This window comes from Dromaius novaehollandiae, chromosome 8 (genome assembly GCF_036370855.1).
Source record: "Dromaius novaehollandiae isolate bDroNov1 chromosome 8, bDroNov1.hap1, whole genome shotgun sequence".
Taxonomy (NCBI): domain Eukaryota; kingdom Metazoa; phylum Chordata; class Aves; order Casuariiformes; family Dromaiidae; genus Dromaius; species Dromaius novaehollandiae.
In genome coordinates this window covers 14,510,005-14,531,618 of record NC_088105.1, presented here as the reverse complement: position 1 = coordinate 14,531,618, position 21,614 = coordinate 14,510,005, and the positions used below count along the sequence as shown (strand labels likewise).

At 37.9% G+C, this 21,614-nt stretch overlaps 1 protein-coding gene across 1 annotated transcript in view; it reads right to left on the bottom strand.

Moving 5' to 3' along the window:
- Positions 1–21,614, bottom strand: part of CDC73 (cell division cycle 73) — a 105,173-nt gene that overhangs the window by 70,064 nt on the left and 13,495 nt on the right. Inside the window, exons 8-10 of the mRNA XM_064515754.1 lie at positions 11,229–11,327; positions 9,885–9,963; positions 363–427 (exon numbers count right to left, since the gene is read on the bottom strand). Of these exons, the coding sequence (XP_064371824.1) occupies positions 363–427; positions 9,885–9,963; positions 11,229–11,327 (243 nt within the window). The remainder of the gene's footprint in view (positions 1–362; positions 428–9,884; positions 9,964–11,228; positions 11,328–21,614) is intronic.

Genomic DNA, 21,614 nt, shown 5'->3' with positions numbered 1-21,614 from the left:
AGTTTTGTGAGTATACTTGAATCTGTTATGAGTACGAAAGAAGTCATGTCCTTAATAGGTACAGGTAAGGCTACCAAAAATCCTTCTTTAGTCAAGCACAAAAAGGTTGTACCTCCACTAAAAAAAAAAATCTTCCAGTAAAGCCTTCCCATCCCACCTTTTTTACTGCAGACATATCCCTTGAACAAAAACCTCTGAAATGTACGGACCAAAATTAAAACTTCCTTTTATAGAAAATAACCTTCATTAATTCTATTAGTCAACTCAAGTGACCTCCCAGAGCCTAGGCAAGGCTGACAAGAAATATATAGGTACACTATCATCTCTATACAACATATTTAAAAAAACGACTTTTAGCTTACCGTTACAGACTTCAACGTCATTCCATGATAGGTGCCCATGGTATCAATTTTAAAGCCTTCCGTTTCTGCGAAGAAAAAAAGGCTCTTGTAAACCATTATGAACATAGGGACATCATGTCTAAACTGACATCACTGGAAATGCCTTTTAAGTTATTTTTGCAAGGAACAGGTCTTACTGTTGGTAGGGTTTTAGGTTCTGTTCACACTACAAAACCTGGCTAGTAATTATGGAACCTGTGGGGGGGTTTTTTGTTTTTTTGGTTTTTTTTAAGGCAGTATTTCTGCTTTCTACAGCCAAAGCAAGCATTTCCTGCTGCACAGACCACTCAAATGACCCCAGAAAAAGGACATAAATTTAAATGTTTGCAAGAACATGCTGCAACACACATGCAGTCTCAGAAATTCTTATTATTACAGGATGGAGAAAACTCACATTCCCAGAATGCATTATAACACAACATATTCAACTTGTAGTTACATGCATGCAAAAATACGCTCAGTAAGAAATTGATTTACAAACCAACTACAAAAGCAGGGCTACTTAAAAAGGCAAATCCACTTCTGGGGTGCACAAGAGCAATGATGATATTACCATATGATACATAGCACAGAATCTGCATAAACTCATACTACAAGAGCAAAATTACTAAAAAGGTTCTCCCCCACCCCCAATAATTGTAATGAGGGAGAATTTATGCTGAGGTAAATGCCACAAGTCTGTAAGTGCTCAGTGACTAAACCTGCTGCTGCTAGTCTGTTTGCTTTTCAATAGTCCTTCTCCATCCTCCTATTCTCAGTGCAGCAAGTCAGCTCCTGCATGCTGGCACCAGGACTTGCAAGAAAACCTTCTTCCATTTGTACTTCCCCTAGTCTCGTATCTCTGCTGTCAATTGACCCTAACAACCAACAGCTCATTTCATTTGTATTTAAAATGGTATGATAACCCCTATTCATTCATACTTAGAATGACAGGATAACCCCCAATCAAGCCACAGCAAACCATCAGCATAGCATTTTGCTATGCCTAAGCAGTTTTTGTGCAATTCCAGTTAGACTTGGGTAAAGGATACTATGCAGAAACAATTATTGGGAATAGGAAGATAAATGCCATTTATTACATGACCTTCACACAATGCATCAGCACAAAAACATCAAAAACCAAAAATAATGCTCTTTCTTGAACATACAAAAAGTGCAAGAAAAATAACAGATGCTCCAAGACTATTAGAGTTTCTTACTCCTATCAAGAGTAAATTAACTTTAATTGAAACTCAGACAATCTTGAACAATGCAGATGCTCTGGGAAGACTCTATGGTTGCTCCTCCTTTCTTCCTTAAATGAGGAAGATTATCAGACAGTTGTAGGAAATGAGGCAGAGAAGTTTCCCAGATTTTATGACTCTCTAGTGCCCAGACAAAAGATGCCCAAGAGTTAAAAACTGATGATGTTCCTCCCACCACAGAGATATGTATCTACTTTCTGAACACCATTTTTTGTTTTGTCTCCTTTTTCTTGAACGTGCTACCCGATCTTTTGCCAACTACCAAGTGAAGAGCCTAGAGTTATGGACCATGTTTTGTTTTACATGCACTGTCCACCATGCCATAAGCCATTTCTTGATCTCGGTGTGTGAAGACACCTGAAGTCCAGCCATTCCATACCTCAGCTTCTCAAGGCCTCCCTTCTCCTAGACTTAATGTTTCTGAGCTACACAGAACCAATTCTGAGAAATCAAATGCAGATACAGTCACGAATGCAGTCTTTACTTCAAAGGAAAATTTTTAGGAAGCCTAGCTTCCCTATATGAAATTGATATTGCCTTTCACCACCATCTCCAAGAAGTAATTATGCACCGAGTCTCAGCTCAGGATTCACAGAACTGAACTTGAGTTTAAGATAGTGAAGTTGCATCTGACTAACATTTCCATGGACAACAGTTTTCTCCTCAACTATATAGGTCACTGTTGCTGGGCAAGAAACATTAACACTTCAGGTGGTGCCTGGGGGCTTACTGAATACTTGGCGGAGCTCTCCTAACTTGAAGAGATGCTTTTGCTGATCTGGAGTGACATAAAACAGAGATGAATAATCTAGGATGACAGTTGCCTGTGAATTGCAGAAGGTCAGCAACAGAGGAATCTTTCCCCTTCCAGATGGTCCTATTATGGGTGCTTCTTCTCTGTGACATAATTTCCAACCATTTCCATCAGAAGTTCTTCCCAAACTCCAATGCATACACACACACCTTAGCGAGATCAGCAAGCACCAGCCCCCCCCATCATGCCTTGCCTATCACAGTTCCTTTTTTTTCCCCAAGCACAAATCCTGGTTCTATTATTAGTTCTACACATTTGTTCCCCATTTAGCTTTTTATTTCTTTCCCTTGGTCTCTTCTTTTTGCCAATAAAACCTTGCACTCCCCCAAATTAATAAAACCCCCCATATTCAAGTCTCCATTAGTACTGCAAAGGGAATAAAGGTTCACAGATCTTGACCGTCAAAGAGTCAGTGGCACAGTTAGAAAATGAAGTGAAGGACAGAGAGGCACAAACCTTTGCTCTACCACCAACTGTTTCATCTTTTGCAAAAAAAAAGAATGTCCCTTGTAAAATTTGTCCCAGTTCTATTTAATGAGCCACAAGAGCCACTAAACATGGCTCTAGCCATCACTGGCTTCCTGCTCCCAGCCTTCTGCTATCTCTTCCTCCTAGCAAGCAACTAGGATCCCAAAGAGCCACTGTTTGCTCAAGCATTAGATAAAGGTCACTCTATCCTGCTTTCCAGGCAGCTAAATGGGCCTTCCAAAGCTATTTCACAGCGACTCAGGTGGTTAAAAAAGGATCAGTCATCAGTAAATACTAGCATAGTACCTTTTCTTAGTGATGTAGATCTGAGAGACACTAAGTGGCCAACACACGGCATAGGATGGAGATTCCAGGGTCTGCTACCTGCCGGTAGTGGGGTGAGCGGAGGACACCACCTCCCAAACCCCTACCAGCTCTGATCTTGCCTACCTCAAACTCTTAAGCAACTGGCAAATGAGAGTTAAGCATCACCAGCTTCCAGATGATTGCAGCAATCCTCCTTCAACTGATAATGGCATTGACACTGGTCTCTCCTCAGAATATAGCCTTTTTCCTGATCCTCTGACATCTACCATCATGTGTCAGTCTACCAGTCAGCCATCACTTTTATCACAGACTCAAATATGGCCACACGTGAGAGCTCTGTCACTTGCACAATCATGCCGCCCCTCCCCCCTCTTTTTTAAAAAAAGAAAAATTTTAAGTTTGCACACCTGGCAGTACCTTCAGCTCCACTCCCCGCACACAGCCTATGCTAAGCTGACAACAAATGCTTCCAAGGCAGGAACTCCAGCTATGGCTGCGTTCCCACTTAAAGAATGACTGAGAAACTGCTACCCGTGTCACTGCAGCTGGCTGTAAAAGACATTCAAAGGCTGGGATAGAAAGCGGAGCAGCACTTCTTCCAGAAGAGTCGCTGGAGGCAGCGACTGACCTCAAGCAGTCCCTGGTGCAGCTGCTCAAACCAGTGCTGGGATACAACAGGCCCAGCAGGCCAGAGTAAAGAGGAGCAGAGCACAGAGCAACCAGGGGACGTGCCGCCAGCACACATCGGTGTAAGTGCTGTATCACGGCCTCTGACTAAGAGGAGAAATGCAATGTGCTTCTTCCCTCCTTCCCCCTCAATTCAGCTCCAGCCTCTGCTGCTGAGTCACACAGCAGCAGCGATGAAACATTCACGACCGGCTAAGGATTTGTTTGCAACTCCAAAATTGTGATTTCAAAATCACAGCTTCACTGATAGTAACAGAGGAAGCAGCTGAAATTATAAGCCAACTACTAACGGAAAGGGTAAGTATTTAAGATGAAAAAGAGACCTTAAATAAACAAACAAACAATCATGATGGCAAGACTTTGGATCTTTATTTTCAAACTTGAGATCAGATATGGAATAATTGCTTAAAAAACCTGAGTCTTCAATACATTGGAATTTTTCAGTAAATTTACAAAACAGACTGGATCGTACACCTTTCTTTTATGCAAAAAGCAGTCCGTACTAAGTATTTTAAATGCAAGTCTAACACTGAAGAATAAATAATGCAAGCAAAACCCAGCAGTAGTGCACTGTGTCAAGCTGTATTCCTACTTTGTTTCCTAGATGTAATCAGTTTTATAAACATAAACATTATTAAAACCATCTTGAGCAAGAAAAACCTTTAAAAACTACATCATTACAGACTAAACCAAGTAACTACTATTGAATAGTCAATTATAACGCTTCAAAATAGAACCTATAAGACTTTTCGCCTACAGTCATTGCGTGTATTACCACCATAATTTCACAGTTCAATAACCAAAGGTTGTCAAAAGAATCATATACATTTTTGATGTGGTTCAACACTAGTTACCTTTCTAGCATCCCGATATATCAACCTGACTGTCTCCACTCATTTAAAAGAATGAGACCTGGAAATGAAAATAAGCACACTAGTGCATCAGCTTATCGGACTGATTATATTCTCCAGAGTGTGGACATACGTTGCATTTCCTTTCATGAGTATTAATACTCAAAGTGCCTTCCCTTTACCTAAAGACCACGGCTCCACTTCAACCTAGGTCACACTGCATTTTGATTCTGCACCTGTTGCAGTTCTAGCCATCCAATCTGGGTGCAAACTTGAGCACTGATACACTACAAAGGAGTTATAACTTCAAAAATGCTTAAATGAACCTGAATTTCTGGAAGGGAATCTAGGCAAGCAGAAGCAGTACAAAGGATCATTCATGGCTTTGAAACACTGGAGAGCCTAGTTAAAGAGTTTGACTTGTGGATGAGTAAGATGGAATAACCACTTCTTTTTCCAGCTGTACACTTTTCGAAACAGAGACAGCAACAGCTCTGCTGACTCTCCAGAAAATGATTCACTAATGCATTTTCACACCTATGGTAATTAAATCACTGACACTGAATTTCATTCTACATGAGTTTACTGAGCACTCCTGTTTAGTACTATAAAAAGTAAAAGTTAGTTTCGCGCCTACACTTCCAAACTATATTAACTAGAGTTTACAAAATTCCCAGCACATATTAAAACCTTCAATAACCACTTCACAAGTAGGTAATAACAAGTTCTCAAGTTTCTCACAGTACCAATAGAAAAACCACCAAATGAATCTGTGTATGTTTTCCAGCAATGAACAGGTATATTAACAAACTACTTGGTCACATAAAGTCAGAATACAGTGACAGAGACTGTAATCTATCCTCCCCCCCCCCTCCATAGGAATGACTTACACATTCTCTGCTAGAAATAAGCAGAATCTTATATCCTTAAAAATAAATGGAATTAATAAAAAAGGCTAATAGGACAATCAAGTTCCACCATTCTGGAACTCCTAGCACCTATGCACAGAAAGAAATCACATTTTATAATCCACTACTTCCTAGGCTTAATGTTAGGACTGATTGAAATCTTGACATACTCCTTTTCTGAAAAACTGCTGCTACGTTTGAAAATCCAACCCAATTACATGAATGATTCAAACATACAATGACAATAGCAGGATATTAACGGCAAGCTTTCCTGAAGGAAACACTTCAATATGGTAAAGATACTCTTTTCGCTGTTATGGTATGAAGTCAGTTGGCCACACAGCAAACCCTTTTGCAATTTATAGACTTAAAGTAATATTAATTTTTACAGGGATTGGCTTTCAGTATGTTGACACCTGGACAACATCATCAGCAGACATGCAAGAATAACACTCCACAAACTGTCCTTAAAGCATGGGACTTAGACATTGTTAGAGTACCACAGGGAAACTTTACATTTCCATCTATACTGCCAGACACACTCAATGGATCAGAAAATGCAAATCTTCAAGATCTCAGCACTATTTTACACCCTGGAACCACTTAAGAAATAAGCACATGAAAAGGAGTCTCTCAGGTAAAGTCACCTAAAAAACTGTTGAAAACCAAGATATTGCATTCAAAGCAGATTATTACCTGCAGTGTACTACGGAACAAACATCGCATTAGCTCAAAGTTTCAGTCTCCTTCACAATCAAAGCTGCAGCAATAAGACATTCCTTGGAAAGAAAGCTACAAACTGACTCAGGACTGCATAAGCAGTTCAGTTGACTGCAGGTATAATGGATTATTTCTTTGCTCTTCAAGAATAGTATCTAACAGTCAGAAAGCCCCCTCACATTTATTATGAAAGCAACCTAAACCATGCTAGCAACAAAGCCTGTCCCTTTTGGCATAAAGATTATAACGGTAAGCCAACCAAAGAAGCATCCTGATACCACCTTAGAAATAACAGCCCATCACAAAAGGTAGACAAACTTGACTGCAGCTCAGTCTACTGAACGTATCTCATGTTAACATTTTTTTAATCTATCTTAGCTCTACAAGCTTTGAATCACTGTTAAAAATAAGACTATCACTGATAGCCATATTAAACTAATAGAGAAATATTCAAAGAAACAGCTGACCTCCCTGCTGCCTAAACTTTAAGTCTCCATGAATAATAGTAGTACAGTGCACTGTAACAGTGTACTAAAAGAATATAAAAAATACCATATAAAATTGCAAGCAGCATTTAGCTACGATCATCATGCAACTGTCACAGGACTGCTGTGAAGCCTTCCTAGAGTTTCAAGATCTGAGCACAGAGCAAACAGATGAGACCCACAGGCAAAGGGCTAGGAGCTGTTGCTTCTCTTGGCTTTGTTTCAATCTTTAGCTAAAAATCACTACGCACATTGTTATGCACATCATACAATCTTCCCTACCGCAATCCTTGGCCAACCAGACACACAAAAAGTAAAATCATATGCAGACTAAGATCTGGAAATCCTTCATACTCGTAGAAATCTATAGGGTTCAGCTTTAGGTCATTTGCTATCCACCATTACTAATACACGTTGGTCCAAAAACTGCAAGTTATTGTACCTAGAACTCAAGTAATCTGCCTCCTTTGCCTTCAGACTTCTTCCCCCAAATCCCAGATACCACAAGTTTTCAATAAACAGACTACTGGCAATTCTGGGTTCTTATTAGACTGACTTTTTTTTTTTATTTTTATTTTTTAAAGTCTTTACAGAACAGAGATGCCTTAACTGTTTTTCTTTTAGTGACAACATCACTTCTGCTTGCAAGTTTCACTTCTGCACTGTATTTTTGTTGGGGCCACAACTTGATTTTGAGAGCAATTAAATTAAAAACGCTTTAAGGAATGAGATCATTGCAGCGCAGTTGCAAACGATGCATACAGTTCAGTTTTAAGCCAAGCCAACTACCTGCACTGCATGGCACAGGAAAATGTTAATATCTAATTATGGATTTTGAAATTCACCTTGAAGTAATTTTCAATTAGATTATATTCCTCACAGAGTTTTAAAGTCTCTTACATTAGACTATCGAAGAAATAAGTAAATAAATAAATAAGGTCTTTTGTTATTTTCTGAAGTTAATTCACAGCTGAGGAAAAGATCTCTGATATCTCTAGGTCCTCTCCTAAGAAATCTAGATGTTAATTACTAATTCCGTGCAACTTCCATAACTACTACACCAATGCCATTCATAAATCAACACTGTAGAGGAAACATAGTTTAAGAATAGCACTGGTGTAGTACCAAGTCAGGTAGAGTGTAGACTAGCATTAGAAATACAAATCAGTTATTTGAAAGAACATATTTTTTTTTAAATAGACCACGAAAATTAAAACAAAGAATTATTGCAGTATGTAACTAAACCAAAGAAAAGAAACTGAAAAGGCAAAGTGTGTAAACATGTTTTAAAAAGGAACAGAGTGATAATGATAACTATGCTAAGGAAGAATATGACCATTTCAGGCACTTCATAATCACCATGACGACAAAAGAACCTTTCAGCTGGAAGTAGACCCACAGATCGGTCCAGTCCTTTTCAGTACAGACAGAATCCTCAAAATCCTCGGAATTACACAACACACAAATGCACTTCCCATTGATACTAATTACAGGCAGAAACAGTTTTATGTTTTTTGGTTTTTTTTCTCCTGGCAATCATTTAATCTCACTGTTCTTTGATTTCTGCTCAGAAATTTCAATATTAAAACTGCACTGGTAACCTGCCGCACAAACTCATCTGGGTTCTTTTTTCTGCCAAACAAAACCTGTTACTTCCTATGACTTCTTGAACCACACACATGCAATAAAAGCATAAAATATATTCACCTGTTTAATAGAGATGTGCTCTACCTGGGTTGCTTACTGAAACTATGCAATTTGTCATCTAGAAGAACACTAGTCATCCCTTTACCAAAGGATGATAAAAATGTGTTTCCTGTTGTAAAATAGTCCACAACATGACATATGCATTGATACATTTTAACTGTCGTATTTGTCTATTAATTTCCTTCTCTAACTTTACTTTCTTACTATCTAGTATAGATATTTACCATTTTTTACTCTAAAGAGGAAATAGTAATAATAGGAAAACCCCTTGGCAAATGCTCAAGCCTTGAAATTTAAAAATTATCAGAGACAAAACCTAAGAGATGCTAGTAGCAATATTATTCATATTCTGCTTGGAAAAATTCAGAGGAAGGGTACACTTTTTCACTTTTCTTTCCTACTTCCCACAGCATTTTTTTAAACAATGAAGTTTCACAGATGCTATTTGTAGATTATTTTTCAATACTTAAAAAGCTAGCAGGTATCCTGCTAAGCTTTTTTTCCCCTCCCCTCCTTAGTACAATTTTCACTGAGAGCAGTAAATGAAAGCCAAAGACTGAAATAAAAGTATATGGAGGCCAATAGGGTATAGAGTTTAAGAGAATATAATAAAATATCTGACCAACTTACTATAGTAAGTCAGAAAAAAAGAAAAAAAAACCACCCTAAATAGTGTATTCACTTATAAGTGCTTATTTTTTTTTTTAGCAACTTCAGAGATGCATAGTCAGATTTTGAAATTCTTCTAAATTACCTATTATGAGGTGCATGTAAAGAAAACCCCTCACAAATTTCTAATGACACGAAATTCTTAGTGTTATATTTTATGCTTTTTCTTCTCTAGTTGTAGATATCAAAACTGAACATCCATGTAGTACTGTAATATACTCCTGCCTTTTATTCCAATAGAATATTGGAAACGATTGCTAGAATAATTGTGATTGTGGGCGTGGTAGAGGGGAAACTATTTTATGCATCTGACAGTTATTTTCGCAAGCCTGCTTTTTTATTGCTGGCATGTGATCCTCCCCAAACAAATTTTTTCAGCAAGTTCTGGTTTCAAGTTTTCAGCTTGCTTCCTAAAAGGCAGAAATAATTTCTAAAAAGTAATATTTTTAGACTTGATTACCAGACAGTTGCATGTTTTTTTGGTCTTGGGTTTGACAAGCAGTGGCACAGAAACCCCCCCTCCCAACCAACCCTAATGCTACAACTGGTTAGCTCCAATTCTGAATTTTCATATTTTTTTAAACAGCTTTATGATCAACTTACCCTCTTTTCCTTTGAATCTTTCCTGATCATATCTGTTGTAGGCAGCTGGAATAGGTTGCTTATTTCGTAAAGTGGGATCCTAAAACAGGTTAAATGAAGACTTGTAAAATATCCAAAAAGGTATTTAGTGGTTTTTGAACTTCAGAAGTTTCCAAATGCATTGAAAGTCTTACACAAGTTAGCTAATTTTTCTACTCCTAAGCAGCTGCATGTAATACTTTATGATGTATTTCATTTAGCATCCATTTCTCTTGTATTGCAACAGAAAGAGTTTAAAAGTACATATGGCAAAAAAAACCTGAGGCAAAACTGAAGTGGAAGTAAGGAACTACTGTACAATAAAAACTTTTTATGAAAACACCGTATTTTTGTAATATTTCAAGAATCAGAAAAAAACCCTGTCAACTGACAACCCATGGTTAAGCCTTCAGCCACACACATGCAATGTTCCTTGCAAACCTGATTAAGCTAAAAATCTGCTATACCTGCAGAACAAAGAAATTTGGAGGAAAAAATGCATACTGGAAAAAAAAGTTAAAAACTGTGCCAATCTAGCAGCACACTAAATACCAATTCATTCTTTTTTCATGGATGACTTAGTTACATAGTCACAATTATTCTGAATGGTATATTTGAATAGTCCCATGTACAATTTATGAAATTCAACACAAAGCAAATATTTAAGTGCTGAAATTCATCTTGCTATTTAAATTTAGTTCTTTGTTAAATGCAATGGTATCAAAAATAAATCCAAGATTAAATAGCTTTCACAGCAGACTGCCACTGAGTTCACAGAATATATTAAGTTTAATAAAGCCCAATAGTAAACATCACAATACAAACCAATTCCTGTCTAAAACGCAGATAGGCTTAAACAAAAAAACTGTAAATCTGTCTTCCTGATTTATCACAGGCAAAAGAAATCTAGTTCAAGCTGTTCCCACTCGTGAGTCATGTTCCAGATTCCTAAACATTTGCTACCCTATCTGTCAAAAAAAAAAAAAAAACCCACCCTGCAAAACATTGTCTGAAATGGCAATAGTCTCATCTAATATATTTTTTTTGCAAATAGATGCAGAATGTAGCTACTGTTTTGTACATACGGAAGCTGGCACTAAGTTTAATCTCCAAATAACAAGAACATATTGAACGAATTGAACTGATATATTCAACTCTTTAAATACCAATAAATGTAACTTAAGGCAAAGAATCTGTGAAGTTATGCTTGAAAGTTGTTCTTTCACTGGAACTAAACCAAGGCAGACTCTGAACTTAATAATGACAAGACACTTCATACTGTCACTTTGGGAGCCACAGCCATCATATTCAAAGTGCTGCTCCTACCGTGGGTGCTGTATTTGGTGCCGGTCTCTGCTCAGGTGCACGGCCTTCTTCTCTGGCTTTTACTGATTGAAGAATTGCAAAAATATTCTTGGCAAAGTTCTGAAAAACATGGCAAATACCTGTGAACCTTGCTGACTGACTGTTTTAAGTAACACCAACACAGCTAGAAAACACTATTTTGCTTAACTTGTGCTTCACAGAAGAACAACTAAGCTTAGTAAATAGACATTTTCAGATAATTTTTACTGTGACAGGTTCCCAACATAACGAGATCTTTCAAGCTGAACTGGCATCCCCTATTCTTTAAAGCATAAATACGCCAAAAAACTTTCTGAATCCGACTGTGGCTTCATAAGAGCAGATGCTAAAGCAAATTTTTTGCAGTCTGATGAGAACAAAGATCTTGTGAACTAAAGCCCTTATCCTCTCTCGCCAGCTACCCCTCGCAGCTCCTCCGGTACTCTTCCACCTGTAGCACATGCTGCTGCTTGCAGGAACAGAAATGTTCTCCCCTCGCCACCCCTGCCGCCGGAGCTGCTGCGGGGCTGCGCCCTCCCTCCGCCTGCCTCCCCTCTGCTGCAGGCAGCTTCCCCCGGCGGGCAGCATCCTGCCAAAGCCGAGCCCTTGGGAGGGCTCCCCGGCTCCTGCCAAGGGCAGCCAGGCCAGGCAGGTAGGCAGCCACCTCCCAAGCTTTCCAACAAAGCTCTTGAGCAGAGCACCATGTACTTGACCTGGTTTTTAATTGTTCACGGACATGCCTCTGTCATACTGTGACTTTTTTATTATTTATTTTGAATTATATGAATCACCTCATTCCATTTGGCACCAAATAATCTTTGAGCAGTTCAGCTTCCCAGTATGAACGGGAGAAAGCAAGCACAGAGATTACATTCACGAATCCAGGACTTGCGAATGAACCAAGATAATAATTCCTACAGTTTTGTGCAGTGTTTTGTCAGCTCACCCCAAGCCATTGAGGCACTCCCGAACAGACACTGGACAAGGCTTTTAAACACATTCCTCCAGGTAATATTACTAGAATTGTTTTGTTCTAAGCAAAAATGTAAATGCTAATTAATCTTTTTGAAAGGCATGGGCTCAGTATTATATTAACACTCTAGAGGTACTTTGAGTTTACAGTGATGATGTGCACACAACATCCTTCTTTACTGGTAACTTTCAGCAGCGGTTCATCAGTAAAAGGAACCTTCTATCAGTTATTATATGAAAATAACTTTGTTATTGGTTCAGAAGAGTAGAAAGTATTCATAAAATACTTAGAATACTCTGGAAGAACCTATGCTAACACTGAAGTGCAATTAACACTGTCGGCATTACAAAACATGTGAAAAAGTTATAAAACAAGAACTTCCAGCATGAGTTTTGTAGGACTCAAAGCTGTTCCAGGTTAGTTTAGTTACCCTCAGGTAGCATGTTCTCAGGCAACTCCGGGACGGAGGGGCTGAAACTGGAAGACCACCAAAAAGGACTTAGAAAGGCAAAGCCGTTTCCTGCACAAAACAGTTCTTTTCACAAAAACTTAAAGAACTCTCACAAAACTGTGTTTGAAGCTCTTTCCGGTTACAAAAGTCTTGGGGGGGAGGGGGGAGACACACAACAGAACAACTTTAAAGAGCTGGGAGCCATGCACATACCCGTCATAGAAGAATACTCAAACTCTAGTCTGTTCTTTGAAAAATGAGTCTGACTGCATGCTTTTCCTGGAAATGCACAGATTTCTCCTGACCTCTGGACCGGGCAGCGTATCAATCACAAAAGCCATTGCTGTGTTTCAACACACACTACCTCTTGGAAATGACAAACTACCCAGTCTTCTGAAATTCAGGAGGGAGAAACTAATTAATAAAAGGAAGAATCTAGAAGAGCGACTGTCCATGTAGAAGCCAAGGCTTCTTTCAGTCACAAAGAAACTACAACCAGCTTTCCCCTGCACATTTCATTCATAAAACCTACGCTCACCATATTCTTAAAGTCAGGCTTAAATTTCAAATTCTGGATTTTTCGAAGGCATATAAGCATCTCGGGTTTTGGTAACCTAAAACTTGGTCCAGAACATGCAATTTCAATTTACAACAGCTAGAATCTAGGATTTTTCCAGACCACTGAGGAAAGAAGTCATTAATAACCATGGAATTACAAAGCATTCTTGCTGATGTTTTCTCTGACAGCGTGAAAACGCAGGTGCCCCAAGGCCACAACTAATATCTGTTTGCCAGGGGGAAAACAGCAGTGTTTTAATAAACACTCAAACTAAGATGATCATCTTGTTGTTCACTGGCTTGCTCTGGGATGCAGGATTACATTGCTGCGACAGAAAAGTGATTGAGCAAGAATGCCATTACAGCTATGACTGGTTTGCAAAGCCGCGACGGATGGGAGAAACAATAAATTTTCATTGCTCATCTCTAAAGAGGTCAAACTGTGATCATCCCCTAACTTCTGCCCTAAATTTAGTTAAACTTAATACAAAATGTAGTATTTTTATTACCAAAACCTTCTGCTTTGGGGCACAGAGCAGAAAAACACCCGATGTGCCTCTGCATTAAATCATTAAGGAATCTGAACGTGCTTTAAAAACAATGCTTAAGAAAATCCTTAGTATTTAAGGGCAATTTCATCGACTTTTGTTTCTCCCTCTCTGGAGTACTGCTATTCCTATGAAAGCTCTCTCTGTTGATTCCAGCCATGCCTGCTCCTAATAACAATTCATCATGCTGGAAAAGAGAGGCAATGTTTCAGCAACTATCTAATCAGGCTCTTGGGTGTTTTTTGTTTTAAATAAAGCTCTACAATGATAGTTTCTTCCTCCCATCCTCATGCATTCCCCTAAAAAGACCACCCATGCACAAGATGTAAATTGTAAGGGAAAAGGATGGTAGCCAACAGAGGATATCAAGAAGAATGGGAGCTATGGGCAGATAAACACAGTGAACTATTTTCTTACAGGAAAAAGTCATATTTTCTTTAGGAAAGCCTGCAACAACAGTATGTTAATTTTCAAAATTTACTGGCACAGATGCTCTATCTCCCACCAGCATAGTGATCAACATAACATAGTGGTAACTATCACTGGTGTTAACTTAACACCAGGCTGTTTGAGGAGAAATACCAGAGCAAATAAAGGCAACCTGCTCTGCTGAGGAAGACTTTCAGTGAAGCTGCATCACTAACAAGATTCCTTTTGCAATCAAGCTACTTTTATTTAGAACAAACTATGCTCTATTTAAAAGACTGCAATCTTTATTCTGTAACCTGTATTTAATTTCTGTAAGTAGCCATAACCTTAAAGGCTCACTAACAAAGACTTCTAGTCACAATCATAGCTTTATGTGCCTGTCAAAAACAATTTTTTTTTAAACTTTATTCCAATTATCCACACAAAAATGCAAGATGAAATCTGGCATACGAAATTAGGAACATATATAGCATTATGCAGAATTGTTTATCCAGCTTCAAAATATTCCTACAGATATAAAAAATTTATACCAGATTACATAATGGTATTTCACTGCAGAGACAGAATAGCCTAGAAATGATCCTATAAACTCTTACTTGACCTCACAATAAGGATTTCTTGTTGGATCTGCATCTCAGGATGGTCAAGAGCTGTAGAACGCTATAAACGTTATCCATAGCTATGGACATACTTATGGGAAAAAAAAAAGAAAAAAAACAAGTGCCCTACCGCACTTCTTTACAGGTGTTTGCTTTGCTCAGATATCCTGTGAAATCCCTTGCAGTCACTGACAAACAAAGGCATGATGCTGTACCAGAAATGCGATGTTCCCATCACACAGTTTTAGTAACTCCTGTATGCTGCATGGCATGAGATATGTTAACAGTATCCAGGTGGTCCCATAGAAGTAGGGCAGGAATTAAAAACTTAACAATCAAAGCATGAACTGAAACTGTAAATTAAGTTTAAATTTTTTTAAGTGCACATTTAAATCTAGAGTCCTTTAAGGCATCACTCTCCTGATTTCTAAGTGACTAAAAGTATCTTAAATTCATAAATCATTCAGCACTGAAGCCCATTTGCTCTTCCCCTTCTTCTTCTTAATTGAAGATAGTCTTAAAGCATTGCATTTAATATTGTGTAATTAGCTTGCCTTCAGAATCAAAAGGCTGAATGTACACAAGCTTGATATTCAGGCACATTCGCAGTAGCTGCAAGCATGCAAACACACTGGTGGAATGGCTATGTGAACTATTGATACTTTCTGCACTGTACTTACTCCAACCACAAAAACCCAACAAGTTTCACAAAAATTAAGTTCAAGTGCATCTATCTTCATCTAACACAGGAGCTCTTAAACTAAACACCACAGCTGGAAATATGATCTTCATTCAGACAATGTTTTATTCTACAAGCTTTCTGATGAATTTGAGGTACCTATTTACCCAATAAGATACAGTATTATTTGAAGTGAATAAAAATTTCATGAGCTGGCCCATCTTTCCTTTATGCGCTGTATTCAAAACATTACTACTGTCTAGCAGTAATACAGCGGTCTCCCAAGGTTAGTAAGTAAGCGAATAAAGTGGAGTTTGGGAACATAAGCTATATCCTTCCATTACATTTGTGCACAGCCATTTTAAAACCATACGCTTGTTCCATTTGAGAGCACTAATGAGGATAGGAGTTTCTATTAACTTGGCATACCTTCCCCATTTCAATTCGGCTATTAAATGCACCACTATTGTGAATTTAAGGCACGCAGAACAATTCTGCCACCTAGAGTCCATATATAAGACTGCGTTAACAATCAATTTCTTTGAAATTTCCAAAATTTTCCTCTCAGAGCTTTTAGCTGGCACAAGCGATTAGTTTAAAATACTATACTAGTCTTACTATAAACCATTATTTTAAGTGAAATCTTTTCCAGTTACAAGAACATACTAAAAATTATACTGAAACTGTGATTATAACTAAGTTGTAATCCCTTTACAGATGACTTTGCTGACGAGAATGCTCAAAAGATGTCGAACAAAAATAAGAACTGAAAGTAACTTTAAAGAAGCTTTCTTGAAGCTTTTATTTCAAATATATTATTGTTAAAATGGGTATGAAAAAAAGATCTTTATTTTCTAAAAGTATGCAACCCTAACTGCGGCAGTAATATTTTTCAGAAAATAATACAAAGGGCATAACACAATTAGAAATATTGACCACCATAAAGATGAGATTCATCTGGGAAAAACGAAGAGTCCTGCAATTTAATACCCACGTACAGGAATAAAGAAAACCACATAGGAATAACGTTCTGAAGTAGCTTAGAGTAAGACTTTGTATTAGCTAAGTTTGCAATTGTGTGTTACATCCACAGTAAAGGCCACATACCAGGAAAGCAATAATCCCTCTAGCTAGGTCAGCTATAATCACTCCAATCATCTTATTCAGTTCTGAACTTCTCATCACCATGCACACAAACAAGGTTTCCAAAAGCAGGGGGGAAAAAACAAACCACCAAGATTATGGAATTTAATATATACAACTCACAGTCATGTTCTCTAAAATGAAGTTAGGCCGGAGCCCAAACCCCTCTGTAATAATGCCCTTTTCACAATACACAGGGTAGCATCAACCTTCTTTTCCAAAGATGAGTACAGATAACTAGAACATTATGACATAGTCATAAAAACCACAGATACTAAATCCAAAAAGTGATGAAGGGTTCCCCCCCAACAGTTGTTTATTGAAAGAAATTATTTTCTAATACAGAGAAGATTCCCAAGCTTTCAAAATAAGGCTTAAGAAAAAGATGAGCTACCTAGCCTCATCTAAGTACTTCCAAAGAGAATATAAAATACCAGGATTAAGGCAGAAAATAAACATTTTATTTCACTTAGGCTTACTTCATTAGAAAGGAAAGAAGACAGAAGAAATCTTTTTTTTTTTTTTTTTAAATCTTAAAAAGTCATAGCTCAGGGTGCTCAATTTTTCTGGAAAGTAAATATTAAACAAGGAGAAGATTAACAATGCAGATTGAGACAGACTCAAATTTGGCAGTCTGCAGAAAGGAAGCATCAAGAAGTAATAAATGAGACTTTTGCTTCAACCTAGATCTAGCAAATAAGTAATATGTACACAAAGAAACAATCTTATATTGACAAAAAGATAAGCCTTTTACAATTCAAGCGTTATGAAACAGCTACAGGGATGAGTTTGATAAAATTGTGATCCTGTAACAAGTTGTAACACACTAAAATAAATACTGTGTTATTATCAGATAGATGAATAAGGAGCCCATATTTGAGCACTCTTCAATCTTATACAAAGCTAATTCCATTACAAATTCCTTTTTACCTCCAATTCATATATCCCACATCTACTTTTTATAGTTTTACTCTAATACTCTGTCCCTCAACCCCTTACAAGCGCAGATTTCCCTACAGGCAACAATGGCAATTCAGAACAGGTAAGTAAAATAAAATACTGGCAATTATCTATTGTATAGATCCAAATGGACAATCTTCTTCCTGGAATGCATCCAGGCAGACAATAATTTAAGATGCCTTATGGGTTGCTCAAAACTCCTAGTGCCTTGCTGTACCTTAGACAGACTTGCAGAAGGCTCAGGGAGGCTAGCAGAGAAGCAATATGGAGATGTCTTAAAAGAGGCCAAGAGATCCACAAATCCTGCAGCTGGACAACTCCCACGCAGTTGCTGCATGTACCCAGACACTTACACGTGTCTGTGTACTCACACATGTAAAACACGTGCAGCACTTGTTCCAGCTCATTAGCTGAAACAACCTGGAAAGGTTGTGTGGTGTAACTCTTCAGCCTTGCCACAGGCTGGATAGCATGGATTATGCTTCTTCTCCTGTACATAGGGCTAGAGTTCACTTAATATGCCCACACCTTCAATAAAATATCACACGATATTCCCCAAATTTAATTAAAGTATTAGCAATAATGCCTAGAAAGAAGAGGATGAAAGACATTTTAAAAAAGCATCAGAAATGCTCAACACACACTACTGCCATGAGACCATTGCTCAAAGTCTCATAAACATTTCCAAGTTTCCAGTTCTAGATTTCTCCACACAAATAAAATGTGTCCAACCCAGCCTCTTCTGTTACCATGCTGCTTATCTGAGAAATAATCCTGAGCTTGCAGAAAGACAGGCTTTTAATATGAGTACATCAGAAGTCACTGAGACAGAAAGACTTCTTGCAAATACTCCTGTGAACGCTCAAACTCCTGCACAGACTACTTTCATTTGTTCCTATAGGACGAATTCAAGTGCTATGAATGCGTTTACAGTAGAGAAGGAACAAAAAGGTTTTTGCTTCAGAAAGGATTGCTGAAGCCTGCTATAGGAGATTATTTAAAATAAATAAATGAATAAATCAAAGATTCCATCCATGGATGGATGGAAAGAGAGGGAAACAGTTGAAAGGAGGGAATCGATTGCAGTTTAAACACAAAATAAAGGTTTTTCCTCAATGTTCAATGGTTTGTTTTATAAAATGGTCAGATATTTATTTAAAAACATGTACACAGTCAGGAAGGGAAACCCCTGGAAGGCAAAAATTCAAAACTTAATACTCCAAACACTTCTGATGGTGAATATACTATGCACAGGTTCAGTCTTCAGCCACCTGAGAAGCTATCCGCTTCAATATACAAAGGTTCTCATAATAAAGAAGTTACAGAAGAAGTCTTTGCTAGTATTCTCCAAGATTTGCAGTTTCATGAGTGTAAATATCAGTTCTGACATATCTTCACTGGACAACATTTCAGCTCAGACCGATTTAAAATATATAGAATCTTGTAAGACAAACTTCACCTGTGCTCTAGAAACAGGTTTCATAGTCAATGGCAATACAATATCAAGAACTCATTCATACACTTCCAACATGGTGTACATAAGCATCCTCAACCATTAGCTGTTCATTAACTGCTTACTTACGAACGTATGAAATACATGACGAGGCTACCAGAAAAATAATAAGCCATGTACAGCAGCAAGACACCTTGTCCAAATATCAACTTACAGACAGATTAAGTAACTTCCACTTTTTCTTTTCTAAACTCCACTTGCTATACCTATACTACTTCTTTCTCCTAGCATCTACAACTGTATTAGGCCTGAAGACAACAATTCCCTTTCTCTGATTTTTGCATTTGTTTTGAAGATCAACAGTGAGAACTGGACTATGTGAAGAGTGTGGCCAAATAAAAGAGACGAGTTTCTTAAAGCTGCCAACAACTGCAGCCGTTAAAAGAAAGAACGGTAAGAAAATTCAAAACCAGCTCTAGTATCAAGCACTTTTACTGTCTTTGAAACGTGACTACGTTTTAAACTGGCTAGACTATCAGCTGACTCACCGAAACAGCACCATTGCATGTCTTTACTCAAACCTGAAATTAAAATCCCTTCTAAACAATGACGCTACTATAGTAGGAGGGAAAACCTTAGACTAAACAAATGTAACTTGGATCTGAAAAGTGATTATACAAAAATGTCACTTTATTCACAAAACCTAGAAGACTACACTAAAGTCTTGGGGAAGGCCAACAGATGCTTAAAACAGTGCAGGATGACTCACTCACCAGGGATTAAATCAAACACTATTTTCAAAAGAAGGCAGAAATACTTAACAATCAGATATAAAACTATGAAAAAATACCTCAACAAAAATTCTAGTTCTAGAAATTTTAAAACAAAAAGGATGGGTACCCAGTTTTGAAATGCCTGGTTTTAAAAACAATAATGATCTCAGGAATCCGGTAAAGAGATGGCCAGGGATCACTACAATATCTGAGTACAAGTTATGTAAGAGTAACAGAGGGGGTCATGCAGATAAAGGAGCTGAGCTATGCATTATAGAAAGCTTAGAGTCAAATAAGGTAAATACAATGAATGGTAATCTATACCAAATCATTAAAATATTAGGGCTATACTGCTAACCACCAAATCTTAACAGGAATAGTAATATATTTCAGAGACACTTCCAAAGAAGAAAACACAGTAGCTGTGAGAGACTACAGTTACCCTGAAGAGTGGGTAAGTGTCAGGAAGGAAAGTGATGCAGAGATTAATTATTTAGCTATCATAAGCAATTGCTTCTTGGAGCAACTGGCCAGAGAAGTCATAAAAGGAAACGCATCTCTTAGTCCTTAGGACCTACTTTGAGATGTAGCTGCTGAGTACTCTGTAATAACAGTATCAATGCACTAAAGTTCAACATTCTTGTTGTAGAGAGGAAAAAAACTCGCAAGCAGAAAAAAAAATCCACCACCATTTAACTTCAAGTAAGGGAAACTACATTACAATGAAGATGCTTCTCAAAAGAAAATTAAAAGCAGCATCTAAAAGGGCAGAATGCATGCACCATGAAAACTTCTAAAGATGTCAAAAAGAACAGTAGATCATGTGAAGACTGTAAAAAACTCTGGCAGTTATATAAAGCAGAGAAGGCTATTTGAAGAAAAAAAGCCAACTTCAGAATTTTAAAATCCAACCAAATGGAGAAATAGTAAATACTCCATAAATGTAAAGTTACTGCCAGCCAAACAGAATTTTGAGTATCATCTTACTGAAGGAGTTGGTACTCTTTCCAAATACATCAGAAACAGAGGAAAACTGCCAGAAAGTTAGTGAGGCTGATAGTTTTTGTGCTGGGGCCTTCCTAGAAGTTTTCCTTTTGCATCTTAACCTATCTGCATCCGTGTTCACTACAGAGAAGTTTGGTTAAGTTCAAACACAGAAGCTTTTCTCTGCAGAGAGGAGGGCTTGAGCAGCTGTCTCGGACTGAAGCAATGCGCGAGGTGGGGCTCACAGTTTATTACCATTCACTTGGGGCTTCTAAAGGCAGAATTCAGATACAAAGCAGTCACCCTATATGGTATGCAACTTACTGCCGAAGTCAACATTGTTTTTGAACATATTCCAGGAGGATTCAAGAGACTCCAGGTAAGTCTATACCAGGCACAAGGTGAGAAATTGCAATAAAAAAATAGCAGACACATTGGCAAGTCACGCATCATACAGAAAAGTCAAAATGTCTTTTACTGAAGGGTGTCATGCTTCCTTGATCAAAGTTCTTCAAATGAGACAAGCACCTAGCAAATGAGTGATCTACTTGAGAGAATACACCCGAGCTTCCAAGCAGCTTCTGCGGAGTCTTTACAAAGGCTTTCCCAAACCTTCCCCCCTCCGCAATGTTACACAAAAATAGAAACGCTAAAATTTGACAATTCCTGTTCATGCTATCAAAATGCTCCCACAATCCTGTGCGAACAGAAATACAGATTCACTACCATGCCTACTATACTCCTCAGAATAGTCAAAGTAACTGCATGCTAGAGTCCAAGAACAAACTTGATCTCCTATCTTTTGCCTCTCCTATTTA